The sequence below is a fragment of the Schistocerca cancellata genome, chromosome 5 (assembly GCF_023864275.1).
Source record: "Schistocerca cancellata isolate TAMUIC-IGC-003103 chromosome 5, iqSchCanc2.1, whole genome shotgun sequence".
In the NCBI taxonomy this organism is placed as follows: Eukaryota; Metazoa; Arthropoda; class Insecta; order Orthoptera; family Acrididae; genus Schistocerca; species Schistocerca cancellata.
Genome location: NC_064630.1, coordinates 384,651,493 through 384,678,521, shown reverse-complemented (window position 1 = coordinate 384,678,521; position 27,029 = coordinate 384,651,493). Strand labels below are relative to the sequence as shown.

General features: G+C 41.9%; 1 protein-coding gene across 2 annotated transcripts in view; it reads right to left on the bottom strand.

The window, feature by feature from the left end:
- The window catches only part of LOC126187983 (arginine--tRNA ligase, cytoplasmic), a 152,024-nt gene that overhangs the window by 16,951 nt on the left and 108,044 nt on the right, over window positions 1-27,029 (bottom strand). For both annotated transcript variants that reach the window (XM_049929387.1, XM_049929386.1), the window contains exons 11-13: window positions 18,803-18,968; window positions 18,118-18,440; window positions 14,795-14,936 (exon numbers count right to left, since the gene is read on the bottom strand). In XM_049929387.1, coding sequence (XP_049785344.1) covers window positions 14,795-14,936; window positions 18,118-18,440; window positions 18,803-18,968 — 631 coding nt within the window. The remainder of the gene's footprint in view (window positions 1-14,794; window positions 14,937-18,117; window positions 18,441-18,802; window positions 18,969-27,029) is intronic.

The window sequence follows — 27,029 nt, the reverse complement described above, 5'->3', positions numbered from 1 at the left end:
AAGATGGAGCAGGAGCAACAGGGTGTGAAGTGCCCCCCCTCCCCCCCCCCCCCCAATCAAGGGGGCTGTTGGATGCTGACCAATCAGAGAACCAACCGTACGGGACGACACAGGAGATGGAAGAACCATCGTTGCAGCAGCGGCGTACGTTGACATCATTGGCACAGGATGGAGCCTCTCATATTTCCGCCTAGCCTCAGAATAGGTCAGGCGGTCCAGGGTTTTATATTCCATTATCTTCCGTTCTTTCTGGAAGATCCTACAGTCCGGCGAGCAGGGGGAATGGTGTTCTCCACAGTTAACACAGATGGGAGGCGGAGCACATGGAGTATCGGGATGCGAAGGACGTCCACAATCTCGACATGTCATGCCGGAAGTACAGCGGGAAGACATGTGCCCAAACTTATGGCTTCACATCACAGCAGTAAACCATCACCTTGACCTTTTCGGGTAAAACATCACCTTCGAAGGCCAAGATGAAAGCACCGGTGGCTACCTGATTATCGCTCAGACCCCATTGGACGCGCCGGACGAAGTGAACACCCCGTCGTTCTAGATTGGCGCGTAGTTCATCGTCGGACTGCAGTAGAAGATCCCTGTGGAATATAATACCCTGGACCATGTTTAAACTTTTATGGGGAGTGATGGTGATGGAAACATCCCCCAACTTGTCACAAGTGAGCAACCTCCGTGACTGGGCAGAGGATGCTGTTTTGATGAGAACCGACCCAGAGCGCATTTTGGACAAGCCCTCCACCCCCCGAACTTATCCTCTAAATGCTCCACAAAAAACTGAGGCTTGGTTTGCATAAAAGATTCACCATCGACCCGCGTACAGACAAGGTACCGGGGTGAATAATCTCCACTGCTGTCTTTAGCCATGCGTTCCTCCCATGGAGTGGCCAGGGAGGGAAATGATCTTGGATTGAATTGCTTGCCGTTGAGGTTAGACCTCGATCGTTTAGAGACTGCTGGGGGAGGCCCACCAGCAAGAGATGATGTACCACGCTTCATTGCGGGTCATCCGCCCTGATGCCGACCAGGGGCTCTCCCCACGGGTGCCACCCAGCCACAGCAACCGGGAGTCCCGATGCCCCAGAGGGATAGGCATCTACTCCTCAGCATACGTGGGGAGGTAGCAGCTCAGGCATCAGCAGTGCGATCCCTGTGTAGTCAGGGGGCTACCACCAAGAGGGTACATGACGATCCCACCACAACGGACTGGCTACCGTGCTGGATGTCGGGTGTCGAAATATCCATGTACATCACGAGGGCAAAGATGGAAGTGCACAATGGAGGGAATGTATGCTACCCGGAACACACTTCAGCGGACGTGGCCGGAAGCTCGATGTACATCCAACTCCATGACAATACTGGGTGTGCCAGATCTTAGGGCAAGATGGATGTAAGATGCACCACGTAAGGCGTCCTTCCCCAAATGGTACGCACTAACGGAAAATTTTGAAATGTAGTGGTCAAACCGCTTAGGGGACCATCACATTAAAGGCCGAAACAGTTTTTAGTCGCCTCTTACGACAGGCAGGTATACCGCGGGCCTATTCTTACCCCCAAACCCGCAGGGGGAGCACAAATTTGCCAATGGTGAAGAACAATGTATTCACATTTGCATATAAGACATTGAACTTAGCACAACGAAATTATTCAAAGATTGAAAAAGCAGCACTAGCCATCATTTACGGTGTCTGGAAATGCCATGTCTACCTCTATGGTACCAAGTTTTGTCTGATTACAGACCGCAAGCCCCTGCTATTGTTGGTTCACTCTCATACAAAACTACTGGACAAAATGGCGCAATGGCTGCAGCAATTGGCACTGTTTCTCGGTAACTACACTTATCATATTCAGTACAGAAATACCATGCAGCATTCTAATGAAAATGCTGTGTCTTGTTTGCCGTGTAGCCATCATGCCGAATTTGACCGACATGAATTACTGAGTTTTACCTTAGAGATAAACCAGCAGCACACCCTTGATGAATTTCCCACCATTACGGAGGGCAATATAGCAGCGGACATGAGCCGAGACCTGCTTCTTTGCAGGATGTTGTCCGTGTTGCGGTGTGACTGGCCTGAACCTTTTCCTGAAGAGAGAGACCCAGAGTGGCACACTTCTCTACCCTCTGGCACACAATTAATGTTATGGAAAGAGTCATTTTTTTAGCCATGGACAATGTAGCATGTTGGGTGCTTGTCCCTCCTATGCTCTGCCCCCACATATTGCAAATCATACGCACTGCGTACTGGGGAATGTGCTGAACAAAAGCAATGGCGCAGAACATACCGTTCACAACTGCTATGACCATGCGCAAAACCAGTCAGCCCCAGCACAGCACAGTCTGCAAAGAGCAGACTTTTCCAGGGAGTGGTGTGATCGTTGGCACTGAAGCCCTTTCAAATTTTTTGTATGTAGTGCAGATGTCTGAAACATCCTCTGGGGCCACGGCCCAAGCCTCATCTACTATCTTTGCTAAAGAAGGGGCCTCAGTTACATTTGTTTCCAACAACATCCCACATTTTACAGTTTTACTGGATTTTCTATATGTAATGGTGTTGAGCACCTGACCACCACCCTGTTCATCCGGCATCTGATTTGGAAACTGAATAGTTGGTCAGGACATTAAAGTCACAGATGAAAAAAATCTTGACACTGGCAAACTTAAAGAGATACACGCACCAGCTTTCTGGCCACATACCGGGCCAACCCTGTCAATGGATGTAGCCTAGCTGAGATTTTGCACAGGTGCCGAACACATACCCTGTTTTATCTCATCTGGTGGCGCAGACTCTGCCCCCCTGCACCCCACTGGCTCTTATGTGTGAGCTCGCACATTCAGCTGAAACCTCAAGTTGACCCTAGGTGTCACAGTTGACAATAGGTGGCAACAGATATTCGAGGTGGCTGTCAGCAAGCAGCAGTTGGTCTGTCACAGCAATTACATCCACCCACAGCATGACTTGCCAGCCCAGAATCCTCCTCAGGCATAGCTGGGACACCACCACTAGACTCGTCACAAAACTGTAGTCACAGAACTGTACTAACCTCAGGGCCTGCTCTTTCAACCTCTACCCTCCGCCCACTGCAAGGCATCATAGGGAAGAAGAGGCTAACAAGCAACGGAGCCAATGGAGGTTCTCCTCCTTCCCAGCACACTTTGCACAGCTGCTGTCCCTATTGCCAGAGCTGTCCACTCCTAATGATCGTGGGATTGTGCAAGTTTTCGGGGTGAGGTGCCAATGGAGGCTGAACCATTGACACCACCCGCATCACATAAGATGGACAGACTCAAGTTATGCCCCAGAGGACATTATTCCCCACAGAACATTACTGGGCCACAATCCATCCAGATGGTGCCATCTCCCACTCACTCTGGCTGTGGAGGACGTGCAGCTCGAGCCATTGGTAGGGATTCCGGTTTCGCCCCCTCTTCAGAAGTTTTGTACCCAACAGTGGATTTTCTGCCTAGCGCAGACATGAACATATCAAAGTTGCTAAGGCTGCAAACAGCAGCTGCATGCCATATGGCACCACCAGGAGGCGACTGTTTGCCACTGAGCCTGTGGCCCAGGCTTGCAGCATGATCATTCCTTGCTGACTTACAAGGAGAGGTCCCTAGAGATCGGATCAACTTTTGGAAAATGTCATGCAGTAATGTAGGCTAAGATCACAGGTAGCATACCCTGAAGCCACTCAGCCTGGTGGGCACTTGTTGACTTTGATCATTATTTTTATTCAATAATTGGTTTAAATGCAATTTTTGATTACTCTTTTGTCACATCATTTTAATTGTCATATCACCTTTTTTCAATTGCTTTTTTTTTTTTTTCAGTATCATTCTTTTTCCTCTTGAAAACTTCGTTCACGCTATTTCAATTAATTTTATGTATTAATTTTGATTTAATTTTTTTCCTTTTATCCTCCTACTTTTTCGTCCGTGTTAGTGAAGTCATTATTTCTATTACTCATTTTGCTTGAATTTCATGTTACTTTCGTTTAGATCTTCATCTGCATTATTTCGTCCGTAGCGCAATAAGAACTTCTGTTTTCAATGTTTGTAAGACAATTACCACCAAATAAAAAAAAAGAACATCTTGTACCGAAAAGTATATTTCTGACACCATTGCACAGCCAACAAAAATAGATTATTTTGTCTTTTGCTTTTTAAGCAGCAGATCGGCATTTTCAAATATTTTAATATTACAGTGAATAAATAAATATAATTAAATTTACATTCACAAAAATTCTGAGAGGAAAAAGAATGATGCAAGGAAAAAAATGGGAACAAATAGAAAAGTTCATAGTGCGAGTAAGGTGATGTGACAAAGGAATACAACCAAAAATTACATTGACTATCTTAATAAAAATAGTGATCAAAATCATTTAGATAAAGATTAAAAAATAAAATAAAAGTTAAGCACCAAATGAGATTCAAACCCACACCCTTCTGCATATGAGGCCCATATCTTCTCTATTCTGCCACAGAACCAACCTACACATCAGTACTTTCTTAAAGGTAATGAGCGTCACATAAAATTCCAAAATATTTCTTCGTCAAAAACTCACAATGGCGCACCAGAGTGAGTGGCTGCAGGGTATGACACCTCGAGTCTTAAGCCACATCACTGTACAGACGGTTTCAAAAAGTCGATCCCAAAGCTCAGGACTTCTTGTTGGTTTGTTTCCGGCCTCGAGTTGTTACCGATTTGGAACTGTTGTAAAGCTATGCTGACTTTGCTACGTCCCGATGACTTGACAGTGCTTTGTTCACATTGCGAACTCAGTTTACTGCGGACCTATAGGAACATGTGTTTGGTTTCCTGTGGTTCGGTGTGCCCACTGGAGCGAGTGACGATAAACAATTTCTAGCCACACCACACAGGATAAAAAAGGTACTACGTTCATGAGATATTTTATGAATTCCATACTTTGTAAAGAAAGGTATGAAAGCAAAGGACATTCATGCCGATTTCCAGAATACACTGGTAGTCTGCTCCTTCATATTTAACTGTTGCTAAGCAGACAAATGAATTTCAAATTGGTCAGGAGAGCTTAGATGATGAGCCAGGAAGTGGTTGGCCAAGATGTGTCACTATTCCAGAAATCATTGCAAAAGTGCACAAAATGGTCATGGAGGATCGCCGATTGAAAGTGCGTGAAATTGCACATACCTGCCAGATGTCATCTGAAAGGATATATCACATTTTAACAGAAGAATTAGAAATGAAAAATTTATCTGCAAGACACGTGCTGCGGTTCTTGCACTGGATCAAAAACACATGAGAACGGATATATCGGAACAATGGTTGGCCTGTTTTAGGAAAAACAAACAAGATTTTTTGCATCAGTTTGTGACGACGTATGAAACTTGGGTGAGCTACTATACCCCAGAGACAAAACAACAGTCAAAGCAGTGGAAACATGCTGATTCTCCGCCACCAAAGACAATTTTGGTGGAAAAGGTCATGACATCAGTGTTCTGGGATGCAAAGGGGATTCTGTTTGTAGATTAACTCCCCATTGGGAAAAAAATTACTGGAGAATACTATGCTAACTTCCTAGGCAAACAGCAACAAAAGATACAAGAAAAAATATCAGGTTTAGCAAGGAAGAAAGTAATCTTCCATCAAGATAATGCGCACTCGCATGCATGTGCCGTTGCCATGACAAAATTAAACGAACTAAGGTATGAATTGTTGCCACACCCATCTTATTCATCTGATATGGCTCTGTCAGAATTCCATCTCTTCCCAAAACTGAAAATTTTTCTTGGTGGATGAAGAACTGATAGCTGGAGTTGACAATTCTTTTGCAGGCCTAGAAGAAACTCATTTCCGAGATGGGATCAAAGCACTGGAATATCGTTGGACCAAATGCATTAATCTACAAGGAGACTACATTGAAAAATAAAAAAAAAAGTTTCAATGATGTAAGAACTTTTTTTCTATTCTGTTCCGAGAACTTTTCAGACCACTCCTGCAGCTCTGAAGAAAGGAGGGAATGCTGTGGGCTGAACACTTTCTGATGATTATCTTTGTGATTTTTGTTACCTATGGTAGTTCTTCCAGAATACATTTTCCAGATATCTGATCTCAGACTCCCTGTTTTAACTTTATATATCAGCTTATTTAAAATTGCTTTCATATGGGTTGGATGATGCCACCAAATAAAATATTGTGATTTCGAAACATCTACTGTAACCAAACACAAGGTGTATACGTGGACAAGGGAAAAAAGAATTTCTGGATTTTCTCAGATGTACCAGTTAAAAATACACTTTTTCCCTGGTGAAAATACACTTTTTCCGGGTTAGGTGGCAGAATACTTTCTCTTGGGACCACAAAACTTAGCAACCCTTTGAATGGTTAAGGTTTTATACACTGGCATAGAACTCCCTGGCACTTCAGAGTATGAACAGCCCCCCCCCCCCCCCCCAAAAAAAAAGACTCGTTTTGGAAATATGTTTCATGTGCAGCAGCATGTACGCTGCATATTTTTGTTTTACGAAAGTATATATTTGAATTCCACCAAACACAGCACATTAGTTCCTGAAGAATTGAAACCGGGACTGCGATGCGTACCTATAAAGTGTGAACAGAGCTTACATTATGTCTTAAATGAAACAGAGCACCAGAGGGTACTCTAAGAGCATTGGAATTTCATAAACCAGACTAAAATGCATAATTTGGCAGAAAGTGCACATTTGTATGTCCAGATTCACAAAGAAATAGGCCCCAACCTGATGTTAAGCTTTTCAGTGTGGTTTTTGGGCTGCAAATTATCTTGGGAGTACCAGTATCTAATGCTTGGTTCTTTATTATGGCATAATGCCATATGTGCCAGGGGATAAAAACGGGCACTTGTAATTCAGTAATCAGTTGACACTAGCCAGTACTGTGGAATAAAATGCTTCGTTTCAAATAAATTGACTGCATCTGTGGAAAAGATTAATAAAGGCCAAATTTCTTTAGCAAATTGACATAAATAACTTCAGTATTCTGAAAGGCAATTAATGCTTGACTGCCAAAACCTGGAATTAAAATAAAACCAGGAAACTAAAACTAATAACATTTCAGTCTTTTGTAATTATATGACTATTTTAATTCACTTGCTAGCTCTCGGCCACATAAATTCGTTTTGTTTTCATTTGACGTGAGAGTTGTAAACGAAGAAGAAACAGCAGAATCACTAAACCTAAACACAGGTCACACGGAGACTAGCGTCCTCTCCACTGCTACTTAGACTGCTCTCTGCATGCCTGAATTTGGCAGCTTGGACTTCCCAGAAGAATTTTTCCGGCTGTGTCTGACTGCTTGTTGCTACTGCTGATACAGCTAACAGCTGTACTTCAAATAGCCATAAGCGGAAGCAGGTTCTGCTCATATGCGAATCAACTGCGCGTGTGCATGAGCACGCTGGCAACTGCTCAAATGAACCTAATGCGAACTGTTGTGACCTCACCGTCATCGGAAGCAGTTTGTTACTATGAAGTATTGCATAGTCTTTGCCCTAAAGCCTTTGACACATTTTGATGTTGGCAGGCGCTTGTGTGTGCAATGTCGTTTGTTGTTGGAAAAGGCACATTTCCTTCGCAACTTAAGTTTATTTTGGTTTTCTTTCCCTTGTTTATGTTTTATTGCTGCAATATTATTCTGCAGTAGTGGGCTAAAGTAAAAGTCTTTGTTAGAGTATCAGTTCTTACCAGTCAAAATTACAAAATTTTTAACTGAAAACTAAAACAATGAAAAATTCCCGGGTTTTTCCCAGATCTCCCGGGTCGTGTACACCCTGCAAACAGCCTCATGAACAAATTGGCATTCTGGCCTGAGATACTGGAGGTGGCGGTCATGTGTGCATGAGCAGTGCTCACTTGTGTGTATGATGGTATATTTTTCTCTTTTGCTGATGAGGGCTATAGCTGAAAGCTTTATGTAAGTGTCTTTTAATTGTGTCTGTCTGCAACTTAATGTGTCTTCTTTATGGTAAGTAGCAATCTATATTTTCCTACATTGTTGATATTCCTACCTGGAGTTTCCATTGTTTAACATACGATTATGTTTGATGGAACGGAACTAGCAAGCAAGTGCATTATAATATAAAAACCACCAAATACGGAGTTCAACTCCATGTGACTCGATACAAGCTTTGCTTGTGATGTATGCTGCATGTCACTCGCCATGTTACTCTCCATGAGGCAAAAATCTGACATGGTATATGTGGCATCATCAGCTCCTTATACACAAAAATTTTCATGCCCCGTGAGAGGATGCCTGTAGCATACGGAAATTCCGTGACTTCATAATGTCTACATGACATAAATCAGCCAACTGAAGTACCTAACAGCCAATGAAATCTCCTGATAATAACAACAGAGGAAGTTAATCACAGCTCAATACTTACAAATCTGGTGTGGCAAGAGCTCTTGTGAAGCAAAGAATTTATTCAGGAAAGCCACATCTAAAAACTATGTTGTCATATATGGGAGTTGCGACTGAAACACATCACTACACCACAATACTCTTTCCCTCAATCTCTGCTAGCTCCTGTCCAAAACCCATCTCCAACCTGTCCCAAAACTGAAACATCAAGAAACCTGAATCCAACCCTTATTCCCCATTCTCGCCTTTCTCTGTTCTGTTCCCCCATTCCTAATCCACTCATTCATGTCATCATCATCATCATCATCATCATCATCACACAGCATGAACTGTGCCTTTACTACAGTCATTACAATTCTCAGATTGCTCTAATAATTCACTTCTTGTTAGCTGGGCAATCACAAAGTCTGACTGCTATGAGGACATGGGTTCAATTCCCAGTACTGCCGCGATTTTTCCCTTGGTAAGAGAACTGGAATGGGATGCACTTAGCCTTATGAGGTCACCTGAGGAACTATCACAATGACAAACAATAGCTTGAAGGTCTGAGAGAGAGGTGAGGCCTCGTGTTCCTGTATACAGTCTCCAAATGATGCCACATGGCAGATGACGACTTGGGGATCCCTCAACACTGTATGGTCTTTAGTCCCTGAACACACATTAACTTTTTGAAACCATTTTGTTCACCCCTTTCGACAAATAATGTTTTTAATGACTGAAACTTCAGCCTCCAAGTTCCTCCAACTTCCACTGCCTTTCCAATTTTTCCTGCCTGTCCGTAACCGGTGGAGTAGCATTCTGTGTCTACAATGTGTTTCTGTATATCCCACAGGTTTAAAAAATTCTGCAGATGTCATCCATTTGTAATACACAAAAATAAGTAATACACAAAAGTGAGTTTTGAGTTGCCTCATTCAGTCTTCCTTCCCCAATGCAAAAGCAGCTCATTTCATTCCATAAAAATTCATGTCTAGTAAATAAAGAAATTTAGCTCAGCATGACCACATTCACACTTGGATCTAACAATGCATTTTCTGCAGTGCTTGTGACAATTTCACACCACTTACCATGATTAGCAATGCTTTTTTGCAGTAACTGATTAATTAGGAGGAAATAAGTTTGCTGGTGATTTTTACACCAATTATAAGTCTGACAGTAATACGTATAACACCAGTTTAATTCTACTACACATTTATTTGGGTTGACATCAATTACTATTTTGCTCTTTCTGTACTAACTATACTAAATGTTCACTATTTCTCACAACTCACAGCACTCTCAGGACAGAAAAAGGCAAAATAATAATTCAGTTAACTCCGTGTTTTGCAATGTGTGTGTGTGTGTGTGTGTGTGTGTGTGTGTGTGTGTGTGTGTGTGTATATATATATATATATGTGTGGATGGATATGTGTGTGTGTGCAAGTGTGTACCCGTCCTTTTTTCCCCCTAAGGTAAGTCTTTCCGCTCCCGGGACTGGAATGACTCCTTACCCTCTCCCTTAAAACCCACATCCTTTCGTCTTTCCCTCTCCTTCCCTCTTTCCTGATGAGGCAACAGTTTGTTGCGAAAGCTTGAATTTTGTGTGTATGTTTGTGTTCGTCTGTGTGTCTGTCGACCTGCCAGCACTTTCATTTGGTAAGTCACATCATCTTTGTTCTTATAGAGGGAAACATTCCACGTGGGAAAAATATATCTAAAAAGAAAGATGATGAAACTTACCAAACAAAAGCGCTGGCAGGTCGATAGACACACAAACAAACACAAACATACACACAAAATTCTAGCTTTCGCAACCAATGGTTGCCTCGTCAGGAAAGAGGGAAGGAGAAGGAAAGACAAAAGGATATGGGTTTTAAGGGAGAGGGTAAGGAGTCATTCCAATCCCGGGAGTGGAAAGACTTACCTTAGGGGGAAAAAAGGACAGGTATACACTCGCACACACACACATATCCATCCACACATACACAGACACAAGCAGACATTTGTAAAGGCAAAGAGTTTGGGCAGAGATGTCAGTCGGGGCGGATGTACAGAGGCAAAGATGAAGTTGAAAGACAGGTGAGGTATGAGCGGCGGCAAATTGAAATTAGAAATTAGCGGAGATTGAGGCCTGGCGGATAGCGAGAAGAAAGGATATGCTGAAGGGCAAGTTCCCATCTCCGGAGTTCTGACAGGTTGGTGTTAGTGGGAAGTATCCAGATAACCCGGACGGTGTAACACTGTGCCAAGATGTGCTGGCCGTGCACCAAGGCACGTTTAGCCACAGGGTGATCCTCATTACCAACAAACACTGTCTGCCTGTGTCCATTCATGCGAATGGACAGTTTGTTGCTGGTCATTCCCACATAGAACGCTTCACAGTGTAGGCAGGTCAGTTAGTAAATCACGTGGGTGCTTTCACACGTGGCTCTGCCTTTGATCGTGTACACCTTCCGGGTTACAGGACTGGAATAGGTGGTGGTGAGAGGGTGCATGGGACAGGTTTTACACCGGGGCGGTTACAGGGGTAGGAGCCAGAGGGTAGGGAAGGTGGTTTGGGGATTTCATAGGGATGAACTAAGAGGTTGCGAAGGTTAGGTGGACGGCGGAAAGACACTCTTGGTGGAGTGGGGAGGATTTCATGAAGGATGGATCTCATTTCAGGGCAGGATTTGAGGAAGTTGTATCCCTGCTGGAGAGCCACATTCAGAATCTGATCCAGTCCCGGAAAGTATCCTGTCACAAGTGGGGCACTTTTGGGGTTCTTCTGTGGAAGGTTCCGGGTTTGAGGAGATGAGGATGTGGCTCTGGTTATTTGCTTCTGTACCAGGTCGGGAGGGTAGTTACGGGATGCAAAAGCTGTTTTCATGTTGTTGGTGTAATGGTTCAAGGATTCCGGACTGGAGCAGATTCGTTTGCCACGAAGACCTAGGCTGTAGGGAAGGGACCGTTTGATGTGGAATGGGTGGCAGCTGTCATAATGGAGGTACTGTTGCTTGTTGGTGGGTTTAATGTGGACGGACGTGTGAAGCTGGCCATTGGACAGGTGGAGGTCAACGTCAAGGAAAGTGGCATGGGATTTCCTTCATCAAAGACACCAACCACTTTCTCAAACGCCTGGAATCCCTACCCAGTCTGTTACCCCCGGAAACCATCCTTGTAACCATTGATGCCACTTCCTTATACACAAATATTCCGCATGTCCAGGGCCTCGCTGCGATGGAGCACTTCCTTTCACGCCGATCACCTGCCGCCCTACCTAAAACCTCTTTCCTCATTACCTTAGCCAGCTTCATCCTGACCCACAACTTCTTCACTTTTGAAGGCCAGACATACCAACAATTAAAGGGAACAGCCATGGGTACCAGGATGGCCCCCTCGTACGCCAACCTATTCATGGGTCGCTTAGAGGAAGCCTTCTTGGTTACCCAGGCCTGCCAACCCGAAGTTTGGTACAGATTTATTGATGACATTTTCATGATCTGGACTCACAGTGAAGAAGAACTCCAGAATTTCCTCTCCAACCTTAACTCCTTTGGTTCCATCAGATTCACCTGGTCCTACTCCAAATCCCATGCCACTTTCCTTGACGTTGACCTCCACCTGTCCAATGGCCAGCTTCACACGTCCGTCCACATTAAACCCACCAACAAGCAACAGTACCTCCATTATGACAGCTGCCACCCATTCCACATCAAACGGTCCCTTCCCTACAGCCTAGGTCTTCGTGGCAAACGAATCTGCTCCAGTCCGGAATCCTTGAACCATTACACCAACAACCTGAAAACAGCTTTTGCATCCCGTAACTACCCTCCCGACCTGGTACAGAAGCAAATAACCAGAGCCACATCCTCATCTCCTCAAACCCGGAACCTTCCACAGAAGAACCCCAAAAGTGCCCCACTTGTGACAGGATACATTCCGGGACTGGATCAGATTCTGAATGTGGCTCTCCAGCAGGGATACGACTTCCTCAAATCCTGCCCTGAAATGAGATCCATCCTTCATGAAATCCTCCCCACTCCACCAAGAGTGTCTTTCCGCCGTCCACCTAACCTTCGCAACCTCTTAGTTCATCCCTATGAAATCCCCAAACCACCTTCCCTACCCTCTGGCTCCTACCCCTGTAACCGCCCCCGGTGTAAAACCTGTCCCATGCACCCTCTCACCACCACCTATTCCAGTCCTGTAACCCGGAAGGTGTACACGATCAAAGGCAGAGCCACGTGTGAAAGCACCCACGTGATTTACCAACTGACCTGCCTACACTGTGAAGCGTTCTATGTGGGAATGACCAGCAACAAACTGTCCATTCGCATGAATGGACACAGGCAGACAGTGTTTGTTGGTAATGAGGATCACCCTGTGGCTAAACGTGCCTTGGTGCACGGCCAGCACATCTTGGCACAGTGTTACACCGTCCGGGTTATCTGGATACTTCCCACTAACACCAACCTGTCAGAACTCCGGAGATGGGAACTTGCCCTTCAGCATATCCTTTCTTCTCGCTATCCGCCAGGCCTCAATCTCCGCTAATTTCTAATTTCAATTTGCCGCCGCTCATACCTCACCTGTCTTTCAACTTCATCTTTGCCTCTGTACATCCGCCCCGACTGACATCTCTGCCCAAACTCTTTGCCTTTACAAACGTCTGCTTGTGTCTGTGTATGTGTGGATGGATATGTGTGTGTGTGCGAGTGTATACCTGTCCTTTTTTCCCCCTAAGGTAAGTCTTTCCGCTCCCGGGATTGGAATGACTCCTTACCCTCTCCCTTAAAACCCATATCCTTTTGTCTTTCCTTCTCCTTCCCTCTTTCCTGACGAGGCAACCATTGGTTGCGAAAGCTAGAATTTTGTGTGTATGTTTGTGTTTGTTTGTGTGTCTATCGACCTGCCACCGCTTTTGTTTGGTAAGTCTCATCATCTTTCTTTTATATAAATATATTTAAATATGTCTGCTTGTGTCTGTATATGTGTGGATGGATATGTGTGTGTGTGCGAGTGTATACCCGTCCTCTTTTCCCCCTAAGGTAAGTTTTTCCGCTCCCGGGACTGGAATGACTCCTTACCCTCTCCCTTAAAACCCACATCCTTTCGTCTTTCCCTCTCCTTCCCTCTTTCCTGATGCACACACAAAACTCTAGCTTTCGCAACCAACGGTTGCCTCGTCAGGAAAGAGGGAAGGAGAAGGAAAGACAAAAGGATTGGGTTTTAAGGGCGAGGGTAAGGAGTCATTCCAATCCCGGGAGCGGAAAGACTTACCTTAGGGGGAAAAAAGGACAGGTTTACACTCGCACACACACACATATCCATCCACACATACACAGACACAAGCAGACATTTGTAAAGCTTTACAAATGTCTGCTTGTGTCTGTGTATGTGTGGATGGATATGTGTGTGTGTGTGAGTGTAAACCTGTCCTTTTTTCCCCCTAAGGTAAGTCTTTCCGCTCCCGGGATTGGAATGACTCCTTACCCTCGCCCTTAAAACCCAATCCTTTTGTCTTTCCTTCTCCTTCCCTCTTTCCTGACGAGGCAACCGTTGGTTGCGAAAGCTAGAGTTTTGTGTGTATGTTTGTGTTTATTTGTGTGTCTATCGACCTGCCAGCGCTTTTGTTGGGTAAGTCTCATCATCTTTCTTTTTATATATATATATATATATATATATATATATATATATATATATATATATATATATATATATATATATATATGGTTATAATAGAAGGAAACATTCCACGAAGGAAAAATATATTTAAAAACAAAGATGATGTGACTTACCAAATGAAAGTGCTGGCAGGTCGACAGACACACAAACAAACACACAAAATCCAAGCTTTCGCAACCGACGGTTGCCTCGTCAGGAAAGAGGGAAGGAGAAGGAAAGACAAAAGGATATGGGTTTTAAGGGAGAGGGTAAGGAGTCATTCCAATCCCGGGAGCGGAAAGACTTACCTTAGGGGGAAAAAAGGACAGGTATACACTCGCACACACACACATATCCATCCACACATACACAGACACAAGCAGACACTTCTGCTTGTGTCTGTGTATGTGTGGATGGATATGTGTGTGTGTTCGAGTGTATACCTGTCCTTTTTTCCCCCTGAGGTAAGTCTTTCCGCTCCCGGGATTGGAATGACTCCTTACCCTCTCCCTTAAAACCCATATCCTTTTGTCTTTCCTTCTCCTTCCCTCTTTCCTGACGAGGCAACCGTTGGTTGCGAAAGCTTGGATTTTGTGTGTATGTTTGTGTTTGTTTGTGTGTCTGTCGACCTGCCAGCAATTTCATTTGGTAAGTCACATAATCTTTGTTTTTATATATATATATATACACTCACAAAAGATAACGGTAAAAAAATGGAAACCTACTCAAAATTCTGAACAGACAAACTACTATTAAAAAAAGAATTTTATGCTTACCTGTAGAATCTTTTTCCACACAGTAGCAAGCATCGTAAAAATCAGTAAAAGTGCAGCTAACTTCGTACAGATATTCACATAAATGATGGAGACAGAGATCTTTTGTTATTTTTTCTAAAGTCTCAGGCAGACGAAGCAGCACCTGTAAAAGAGAAATAAATATTCGTAACATATTTCTGAAGTAATTTCATAATTAACAACAGCAATAAAAATGTACATACAGTGGAGACACTTCTAGATTAATTATGCTTACTAGGTTTCAGGTTTTTTAATGTGAAAATTACACAATAATTAAGCATAACAGGTAAACATGCCTATCACATACCTTATGAAAAAGATATAAAACAAGTACTTACAAAGAAATTACAAAATGTGACCATATTTCGAAACCTTATGATGAGTAGAAAAATAACTCAAGTAATAATTTGGATAACTTTAATACTATCATACAAATTCAAAGCCAAAATTTCCATCTGATGATAATGAGGAGTGACAAATGCCTAGGTTAGCATTTACTTTAATATATGACGTGTATTTAAAAAGTGTCAATGGACTTGGCACAGTGATAATGTGGTGTCACCGCCAGACACCACACTTGCTAGGTGGTAGCCTTTAAATCGGCCGCAGTCCGCTAGTATACGTCGGACCCGCATGTCGCCACTGTCAGTGATTGCAGACCGAGCGCCGCCACACGGCAGGTCTAGAGACATCCTAGCACTCGCCCCAGTTGTACAGCCGACTTAGCGAGCAATGGTTCACTGACAAATTACGCTCTCATTTGCCGAGACGATAGTTAGCATAGCCTTCAGCTACGTCATTTGCTATGACCTAGCAAGGTGCCATTTATCCTTTGCTATGTATCTTGTGAAGCATGTACCATCAGACCGATGTACACCAATTATGGATTAAAGTTAAGTATTCCAGCAGCAACATACCTTAATGGCTATATTAATTACATTTTCCTGTTCCAGACCTCACGCCAGCCTGCGTGAGCTTAAACGTGTGCCTTTCAGCTACCGGTCATAGTGGCTTGGCTGTCTGGGCAGACCACTACAGATAACACTAGTTCCACTTCAGATAACTGACATTAAGCACTGTTACAGCTTGACTAGCACTTGGATGGGTCACCATCCAGATCTGCCAAGCACTGCTAGCAGGCCGGGTGCACTCAGCCCTTGTGAGGCTAACTGAGGTGCTATCTGATTGAGAAGTAGCGGCTCTCATCACAAAAAAACACAATGGCCAGGAGAGCGGTGTGCTGACTATGTGCCCCTCCTCACCTATATCCAGTGACACCTACAGACAGAGGAAGGCCTGTTCCCATGCAAAGAAGAGAGAGAGAGAGAGAGAGAGAGAGAGAGAGAGAGAGAGAGAGAGAGAGAGATCTACAACGTATGTGTTCTCTGTTTGTATTTCAATGTTGGCTGCTCAAAGTGGCACGAATGCAGCACCATCTTTTGATTGTTTGCAAAGCCACAGAAGTTGTCATTTTGATTCAGTAAGTGTTTGCTGAGTGACAGCAAACTACAATGGCTATGGAAATTGATGTTCGTCCAGTTGAGAAATATCTGCTGTAATTCTGAGTTGTGTGTGCAAAAGAATGTAAAGCTGATCAAATTCATAAGGAGTTAAACCTAGTTTATAGGCTTACAGTAATGAGTAAAGGAAGGGTTCGACAATTGTGTCGAGATTTCAAAAGTATCTGTACAAATGCATATGATGAAGTGAGGAGTGGCAGTATCCAGACTGATGCAGTCATATAACACGCTCTGGGGAGCACAGTATCCAAAAGCTTGGCAAAGATTTTAACCCTGTATATGAGCCTCTCAACTATCCATAGTATTACATTTGTCAGTCAAGTTGTCAATAGATTAACCCAAGGAAGATTGCACCAAACTAAATATAGTGTTAATTTAGGAATTTTCAATATAGTTCTTCTTTCACTTCCTGCTTAATTCCAGTTTATATGATCCTGATTATAGCTAGGGTAAGAACAAAAATAAACATTCTATGTTTCTTTTTAAAATATCTACTTATAATTTAATCTAAAGCTTGTCTTGAAGTAAGTATTTTTGATTTTACTGTCATTTTCACTATTCTGTTGCAATCTAATTTAACAAAAGGCAATGTACTTATTACGAGTCCTACACCTACACAGTATTCGCCAATGAAGTGTCTAAATACAAGTATTATCTTGTTTACTTCCAAACTTTTATTTTTGCTCGCATCATTATATTGGTTCTTTATCACATTAAAAATGATTTCACTTTAATTACTGTGTCATATACCTACTTGTTTTGTGGTCTGACTGTGGCGGACCTATTGGTTCTCTCCCTACAGTGCACAGACTGCTTCAGTTAACACTGTACTCTTCGAGAAAGTTTACTTGTAATAGTGTGATTACTTGGCATCTCTCATTGAAAAAAATAAATATAAAAAAAATGGTTCAAATGGCTCTGAGCACTATGCGACTTAACTTCTGAGGTCATCAGTCGCCTAGAACTTAGAACTAATTACACCTAACTAACCTAAGGACATACACATCCGTGCCCGAGGCAGGATTCGAACCTTCGACCGTAGCAGTTGCTCCGCTCCGGACTGTAGCGCCTAGAACCGCGTGGCCACTCTGGCCGGCAAATATCAAAAATTTTTGAGGATAAAAAATCTCTCAGTGGCAAAATTAATCTACCAGTTTATCACAACATGATGTAGTTGTTAAGTGCATTTGAATGGATTTTTTACTGAAAGAACTAAAAAAAATGCAATCTAATAACATTAAGCACTGTTGGAAGAATCATTTGCAATCTGAACAAAATGATTAGCAACACCAAATGCCTCCAATAGACTTTGATTTTTAGACAGACAGTGACATATTACAAAGTATAAGCCTTAAAAACTTGACAGATGGGTTATCGTAAACCTAAATACAACAGTAATTCATTAGCTCCTGGTGTTCATATTTTCAGTACGCTACACTTCATCTTTTCTATACAAAGGGAAATAACAAATGTTAAAATATTCCTATCAAACTGCTCAATGATAAGATACCACCAACCAGATGTGGGCAAATAGCAGCCGGCTAATGGTTTTTGGGCGGCGCGCTAAGACAGAATTTTCATGTAACTATTTATACGTTTTCTGAAGCTCCTACCATAGATCATACGTGCCTTACAAGTGAATACTCAACTAACATCCCTGATAAACAGTTAGAGTTCACACTCATACTTTAATATGAAGTCTTGTATCAAATAAAGTTTTTACGTGTACAAGGGCAGCTCAGTGAAAATAATTTCATATGGCTGCAGGATAGATCTTCTACTTACCTTTGCAAGCTTCCATTCACGTTCATGAGTGATCGAAACAGGTACAGTTCCAACAGCTTCACGTACTTTTGATGACTCAAGTCCAGCAGTACGTGCTATTGATCGAATTCGAGTCAGAGCATATAGCAAATACACAGCAGTATTGCCACGATCCTCTAACATCTTGTCAAATGAAAATACATAGTCATGATTTCGATTGTGTGACAAGTCAGCATATTTTATGCAACCATATGCTACGGCTTCCTGGGCCTGAACTAATTCCTCCTGTGTAAGTACCTGATCCCGTTGCTTCTCTTTCAGTTTTTCCAAAGAGCGGCGAAGACCTTTAGAAAAAATATAACAAATTATTTTCTGATTTTCTGCTGGCACATATTAATTCCTTTTATGCATTATATTTGAGGCACGTAATACTGATTAATAGCCTTAAAATGTCTATGTTTTTGCACATAAACTATAGTAATAATAGCATAAAATGCACAGTCTTTCTTTTAATTTAAAGAAGGCATATGTTAATGAACAAACATGCAAAGCGGATTAGAAGACAACCTATTTATTTATACATTATGTATGGAATTAGTTGAACCTTCACAGTCCTAGTGTATTCCTCAGCAAAAACTAACACAAAATTTCAAAAATAATATTAGAAATTATAATGTACTAACACCATTCAGAACAATATGTATACCTTCATCAAGTAGTTCTACAAGCCGTACTGTTTCACCAGAACGTGTCTTGAATTTCTTTTTATCTTCTCCAAGGACGAGCCCAAAACCCACGTGGTCAACACGGACATTTGGTTTCAGAATACCAACACGTTTTGCACAGCTGAAGAGAACTTTGAAGTGACCTGCCTGAAATATACAAACTGAGTTAGTATGACCATTTGATTTAGATATGAATACAAAACTCCAAACTAACTACAGCTTCAAATGTAACAATTCTTTCTTACATCCACAGAAGTAACAAGATACTAGCATATATATGCATCTGCAACGACAAGGTCAAGTAAACTGCTTATCACTACAACTTATAGTGGAAGCACTGGAATTAAGAACTGTGAATTATTTTATTTTTCCACAATGCACAGAAATTTCAGTCAATAAATCCATCAGTTTTTATGTACCTCATAATCTCCTGCTGTCTGGTTCATAGAAATTATCTATTCTGGAAAATCCAAGATGGAATGTAACAATATGATGAAAAGGATGCTTCTTGCCACCATATAGCGGGAATGCTGAGTCTCGGATACGCACAACAAAAAGACTGTCAGAAAGTGAGCTTTCAGCCACTTTCATCAGAAATAGACACCACACACATACACACACACACACACACACACACACACACACACACACACACACACACACACACAAATGCAACTCACTCAGCAACCAGAGACTGTGGTCAAGTGTGTGTGAGCTGCATTTGTGTGAGTGTCTGTATGTATGTTGAGTATTTCCATCGAAGGTCTTGTTGGCTCAAAGTTCACTTTGTGACAGACATTTTGTTGTGCCTATCTGTGACTCAGCATCTTCGATAGTAGCAACTATTCTTTTCATGATATTGTTACAAATTATCTATTCTGTTTGACTGGAAAAATTTGGGAAGCATCAATTCAATTAAAACAGTCAATCAAAAATGCAAGTGTCTTTGAAACAGTAAGACTGAATTGCCTTGTGCTCCTGTGCTATGTTTCACATGTATGAATTAATTGTGTGTGAAGTAGTTAATAAGAGATATAAACTGGAGGAAAAAACGGCAAATTAATTGTAAACATTTAACTGAAGCATAGAGCATGGTACCTTGTCTTTGGCTAATAAGAATATAAAATAAATGTAGTCCTATTTTACAGTAAGTGCTGGATGCTGAAGAGACAAGACCAAAGAATAAATTACACAGAGAATGTGATATCAGAACATGATGACCACCCAACTGTTATACACAGGTTTTCTTTAGGTCCATTCCATGGCATGTTGTGTTCTTAATAAAACATTCATGAATTAGATCTCATTGCTGTCAATTAACAAGGACAGAGTAACACTTTAGGAAATAGAGCTAGTGAGGATTCTAATATAGATATTCTCCAAGCAAATCAGAAGCCACTAACAAATTTGACACCATGGAACATTAAACAGCAGATAATCATCAGCAACCATGTCTTTAACGCATGGGGGTGGGGCAGGGAAACTTCCAATTTCTGCATGGGGGTGGGGCAGGGAAACTTCCAATTTCTAACACATCATTGAGATATTGCAGTTGGAAGGGTGCAAACTGGCAAACTTGGATGTCCTCATTACGAAATGCTTCTTCTGACCTAGACCACAGGTCACAAAACATATACATCAGGGTACACATTCCTAGTAAGCATACAACAGGAACATACCAAAGGGGCAATACTTGACAATCAAGAGTACAGAATTGACATTTTTTTTTAATGTATGAAACAAATGCAGGTATTACCAGCACTCACTACAAAGGGATGAAATGCACAGAGCACTGGACTTACCCTTGCACCTTCAACTAATACTAAAAACAACCAAGAATAAGTACTGTGCATGAACAAATGAAATGTGATCCAGGTTTCTTACTAATGACATCAAGATCCCCACCATACAGCACACCCTTCACAAGACTGGTGGGATAATGATATGCAGTAAGAGAACTTGGCCAGACATTTACTACACACTGTTTTGCCAAATGACAGCTAGGACTCAGACAATAACCATCAATCACAACATTATTACCACAACAGAACAAAAACAATGTTGCCTTACTTCCATTTGCATAGCAAGAAGCAACAGTGATGATCACACTTAAATTGGACTATGCATTTATGTTCAATAATGAATGGTAGCTCACAATTTTTGTTTGCCGAAGAGGCCCCCAGGTCCCAAAATAGTTTTGGTATTATTTTAGGCAACTATAGTATGGGCCACACAGTCAAATGGCTGACTGGGCAGCATAAGGTAATAAGTAATATTATCAAAGTCTGCTTGTGATACCTTTGGGTGGTCTGATAATTTGGACTGAATGGTAGAGCATGCTGATGTCATCTTATAGCTGCTGTCTGAGAATTTCAGCCACAAGCTTGAAGAAAATGCAAACCACATTCTTTGACAGATGCAGCAATGGTGCGGAAGTACTAAATTAAAAATAACGGCAAAAAAAATAACATGTACATTGCATCCAACCCTAAAGCTACATGACAGTCCAATCACTCTGCATTGTTGGCATTCACTAAAGAGTATTCCTTACTGATGGAAGGAACTTTTTGGCACAAATACATACAGTCTACAAAAAGATGCATAAAATTATCACCACTTCCACTGGCAGCTGCAACTTAACGTTGGTGGCTGTAGTACTTCACTACAATTCAAGTCCGCTGGGCACTTTGAACTTTGCAGCAAGTGCTTGAGCACGGTTGCTAAATTTGGTGCAAAACTGAGCTGCCCTACAGTGAGGAATTCACCTGAGACTGACAGAAACCTTTACCAGCAGAAGTTCTCCTTGACATTCTTGAAATATGCCCATCGACATCACAGTGAAATATACGGTCATAACACACTGGTGTCAGTGACACAAAATACAAAAGATGACATGTTTTAGAACAAATAACAAGACTGGAGACTTGATGAATGCCAATGGCATTAGAACAGTAGAAGTCCTCTTATTAACATGGAGGAGGGAGCGTGCAGTAGAGTGGTGTGGAACAGGAGGGGGGGGGGGGGGGGGGGGGGGGGAATTACAAATGATGAGGATGGCATTGCGTTCAGGGCACTCAATGGCATCGTTATCAGCATCCTTGCACAAACAAATTAAAAGCTTAGTGAAATTAGTTTCTCCTTGTATGCAATCTTCTTGGATGATGAACCACAGGCACACATCAGACACCTGAAAGACTGTTGGCAATAACTTAGACACAATTAATGCTTTTCATCACAATAAGAGGGACAGTAAAAATTTGTGTGTGGCAGTGTGTATGTCTGGTCAAGGTCATGCCTTTTCCTCATGCGTACATGAAACTACAATAAAGACATGATAAAGTAGATGACGAAACAAAGATTAGTTGAAGGAAATGCTGAAAGTTACTCCCTGGTACATGTTGCTGACTACCACTCACAGACCAGAGAAATATCCAGCCGCTGTGAGAACATAAAATGACGTACAACAGCTACAGACAAGGGCGTTAAAAATGCTAGAATAAAAACTTGAGACTTAGTGTAACAATATATATTAAAAAGAGAAATGTACACCATCAGAATTGTAAAATTGATTAAGATAACCTTGGCTGGTTTGATTACTGGCTAACAATGGATGCACAAACCACTCTGAGCTGCATTAAGTTAAACTACCCAATAGTCTCGGTAGGAACCCGAAAAAAAGAAAAACAACATAAAGCCTTTTCCATACTCATCTCATCGTTATTTACAACAATGAACAAATTCTTCTCAAGAAAAACTGCTGCTCTCTTGGCAGAATATAAAACATAATTGGCCCCAGCAGCCGGAGACAGCGGTCATGTGTGTGTCATCTGCACTTGTGTGAATCTGTGTGTACGTTGTGAAGAAGGTCCTCTGGCCGAAAGCTTACATGTTTAGTAGTGTCTTTGTTGTGCCTGTCTGCGACTCGACTTCTCCGCTATATGGTGAGTAGCAATCTATCCTTTTCATAATACTCTAATTGAGTAAGTGCCACAGGCACCTCCCACTGGAAGATGTACCTGTGGGTCAGAGGACAGTGCTCCATTCTCAGTCATGTTAAAGCCACTTCTTTCAGTTACTCTGACGAGCTATGTTTGCCATGCAAAACTGTAGGCTTCAGCTGCCTTCATGCATTATTCTGTTCCTCCAGCCATGCATCCTCCCACATACATGTAGTTTTCCTTCACAACACGGTACCAGCACACAAGGGGACAGAATACAGCAGTACGTTGCTTTCATTGCATGCATTCCTTGCTGACATCTCAACTTGCTCATTTTCCAGTATTTCTGTGTGGCCCAGTAACCAGCATAGATATACTTTCTCTCCTTGTCATTGCAGCAGGTAAAGTGTCTTGTTAGATTTGTGCAGCTATGTCTGCTGGTTACAATGGCTGAATGCTGTCGAGAACACTTGGGGAATCAGAGCAGATAAAGTTATTTTGTTAGTTGGATCTTATCTGCTCCATTGCCATTTGTCTGGAAGTCTAATTCTAAGGACCCATCAAGAATCAGTATAAATAACTGTCAAATTTCAGTTCAACTCCAAAAACTCGTAAAAGGTTTGTTTCAAAATAAAACATGGTGTACATTTAAAAACAATCTTGTTTCACTGACAAACATGGGGATACAAGCCTGTGTTAAAATATTCAGGTCCACCACACAAAAACACTGCAATCTGCTCCTTTGCTGCAATCCAAAATGATCATCTTGATCTCCTTTGATTTAAATGCATACCTTCATTCTACTGATAATCATACAAGAAGGTTGAAGGCCAGAGTCTGGGGAACTGACTGGACATTATAACCATGTCGCACCATGAGGAACTTCCACAGATGGTAGGGGACAGCCAGCCTCAGCATAGATACTCATATAGGACTTGACCTGAAGGCTCCTGTCATCAATCTAATGCCCTCATGGTGAAATGAGTCCAAGATATTTAAAGAGGATGATTGTACAGAACCATAGACAATACAGTAATAGTCCAGCTGTGTCCAAAACAGAGGCTCAAAATAACAATAGGGAGGATCTGTAGCCCTAATCCCCCCCCTCCACCCCACAGTATCTGCCACTAAGGCACTAGTAAGATGTGTACAACCTTTAGAGCTCTTGATTTTAGAGTCTTTCATTCAAAACGAGGCCCACGAGTTTTACTGATCCCTTGAAGCCAAAAGTGGTATTCCTCAGTCGCAGCTCAGGTAATCATTGAGCAGTTGTTTCAAGACTGTAAGACCAACAAAAGAAAATGAGAATGGCGCTCATCAAACTACAACAGAATTTGAAAGCAGCCACTCGGATGGAGGCATGAGAACATTACATCAGAATTAAAATCGTTCATAAAGATGGCATTGAACAGGACAGGGCTCCTGACTGTGGCCATTATGCTGTTGAGCCTATTGCAACCATAGTAACAGTTAGGACATTTTACTCTTGAGTTTGTTAGTCTGAGAGTAAACAACCAAACCTGAATCTAAAATAACTTTCTGAAAGGTAGGGTCATACTGTAATAGGAAGAATCACCATTTAGTGTCATACAATGCCTTATCAACATAAAAATGTTTCTATCAAGTGCAGCCCATGTAAATAAAATGGCCTCTCATATTGCTGCCTAAAGGAGTATTTGATTGTCAAATGCAGAGTGATACCTATGGAAGACATACACTGAAGGCCACTGAAGAGATTACCCAGTTTTTATAACCCATAGTAACTGGCTGCTGGTCATTCATTTCAACATTTTCTATACAAATTGTAAGTGCCAGTTACTGTTGTAATTACTTGGGCTGGTGCAATCCTTCCCAGGCTTCAGAAATGGGATCATAATTGCTTACCCCCAAGAATCATGGCATTGTCCCTCAGGCCAGATTTCTTAAATATAAGAAGTGTATGCTTTGGCTTATTATTCAAATGTCACAACACATCATAGGGCACTTTATCTGGTGCTGGTATTGTACCGTGAACTACAGAAGTGCAGACTCTAACTTCTTCATCCACAAAAAGTGGTTGTACTCTTCAGTTTTACTGTAACAGAAGTCCAACCACGTCCTCTCAGCTAATTCCTGCCTGCACTGGAAAGTGGTATCTTGACTGACACTAGATGTAATTTGTCCAAATTATTTCACCACTGAGCTACAGCTTCTGGTTTAATCAGGTGCCACTGTTCTGTATGGCTGTTGCAGTAGATATCTTGCCTTTCCTACTGATCCTTCTCATCGACTGCAGTATCTTTACTGATGGTGTGAAAAGGTTAACACAATACAAAAATTGTTGTTGTGACTGCTTTTCACTCTGCCTAATGGTGCACCGAGCTTGTACCTGAGCAGTGTCAAATGCTACAAGGTTTTCAGCAGATGGACTAAGTTGAAACTTTCGTAGAACAGCTTCCCATACCTGATGGTTAAGTGGCATTCTTGCTCCAAAATGACACTGGCCGCCTGCCATATTTAGTGAGAGACCTGTAGATAGAGAACTTCAGCAGCCCAGTGAATGATGTTAGTTGCCCGTTCTGTCATGTATTGGATGCTCGACTGATGTTGGAATACAGCCAGGTTGTTGTACAGTGTCCAGTTAGCTTTGTTTATCATCAATTAAGTGGCTTGCTCACAGGTACTGATTTATGTGGCAAGTGGATCCAAATGGGCAAATCGTCACTAGAGTGCTAATAGTCCTCCACTTCCTAAATGATGGTACTGGTAATAAAGATTAAAGTGACAGTCAGTGTGGATGATCCATCTGCAATGCTGACTTGTCAAATTCACTGTATTGAAGAGGCAGACATCATCAGACAAGAGAAATATGTTCACTCTTTGGGCATATGTATGTGGAGCACTACTACATGTGATGTGCACTGAAATCTCTGAGGAATAGAACAGGATGAGGGAGTTCATGGATAAGGTAACTGCTGTCTACATTTTCATAAGGCGGGTCATCACTCCTGTTGATGATGTAGTCTTTATAACACAGGGTTATCCGAAAGTTTGAAATGTGACTGGTATGTACATGAACAAGCACTTGCCCTGTGTCAAAGGCCTTACTTCTTCCATGTGTGTTCTTACCCCGTTCATACTCTTCTGCAGTGTGGGAGTGATCAGAAGGAGTTTTCTTTTCCACTATCTCTTTTGGTAACACATGTTGGACAGTGAGAGGAGCTGTAACAACACTACCACTGACTTCATCAACATATAAAATACAGGTCCATTTCATAGTTACCAACATCAGTTAATACTAACCTCAGACGACCTGATGGTTTAATCAAGATTTTTTTTTTTTATTTGGCTATTTTTGGCTGTGGATTCACTCTTTTGTTGTTATGTATGCTGTCTGCATTAAGGTTGAACAGCTTTTTGCATTCAGCTTTGTGGCAGAAGGTTGTCTTTGTAACCTGGTAATGACCTCTGCTGGAACTCATAGGAACTGAAGGCTACATAGTATGAGCGTTATTGCATGTACATTTACATGCATACACACTTGTGCTAATACATACCGTCTGTGTTCACTTGGTAGTGCTGACTTTGACTCCAACTTTTCACCGTGAGGGTGTTGAAAAAAGGAGGTTTTTGCCTCAGTATACGGAATTATCTTGGTCACTTTAATTTTCCGCATTTCCTTTTCTACTAAAAACATTGGCAATTTTCGCTCCGAGCATAGTGATTAGACAAGCTTGACACTGATCAGGTAAAAACTATCCTGTGTTTGGCACATGTTGCCTCGCTGTGGTGTGACTGTATCTTCGACACTTGTAACATCACATTGGACTGGTCACAAAAGATGTTACGTTCAGTCAAATAAATATGGTCTAGAAGTGTTATGGAAGAACAGATGAACTGAAAGATAGAATGAGAGTGGCAGTCTTCTCCAGCTCATCATTCGCTCTCTTTATCAAATTTCAAATTTCTATAATGCTTTCCATTTCCCACTCCTTTAGCTGTTCAGTCGAAATAACTGATGTATAGTATAATACCAGTTATATGCATGTATAAATACTGGAGCAGACAATTCAGTCTATGTGCATTATTATGCACAAATAATGTCAATGGTTGTTGAGTACTGAAAGAAGTTCAAGGTTACATTGAATTTCTGGAAGATACAGACACTATTAAAAATGCAAAAGTAAGTGTGTGTGTGTGTGTGTGTGTGTGTGTGTGATTTTGCTGATGTGGAAGGGGGAGCCTTCCTCAAAAGCCCATCTCCTCTCTTTATCGCAATAAAACAATCTGA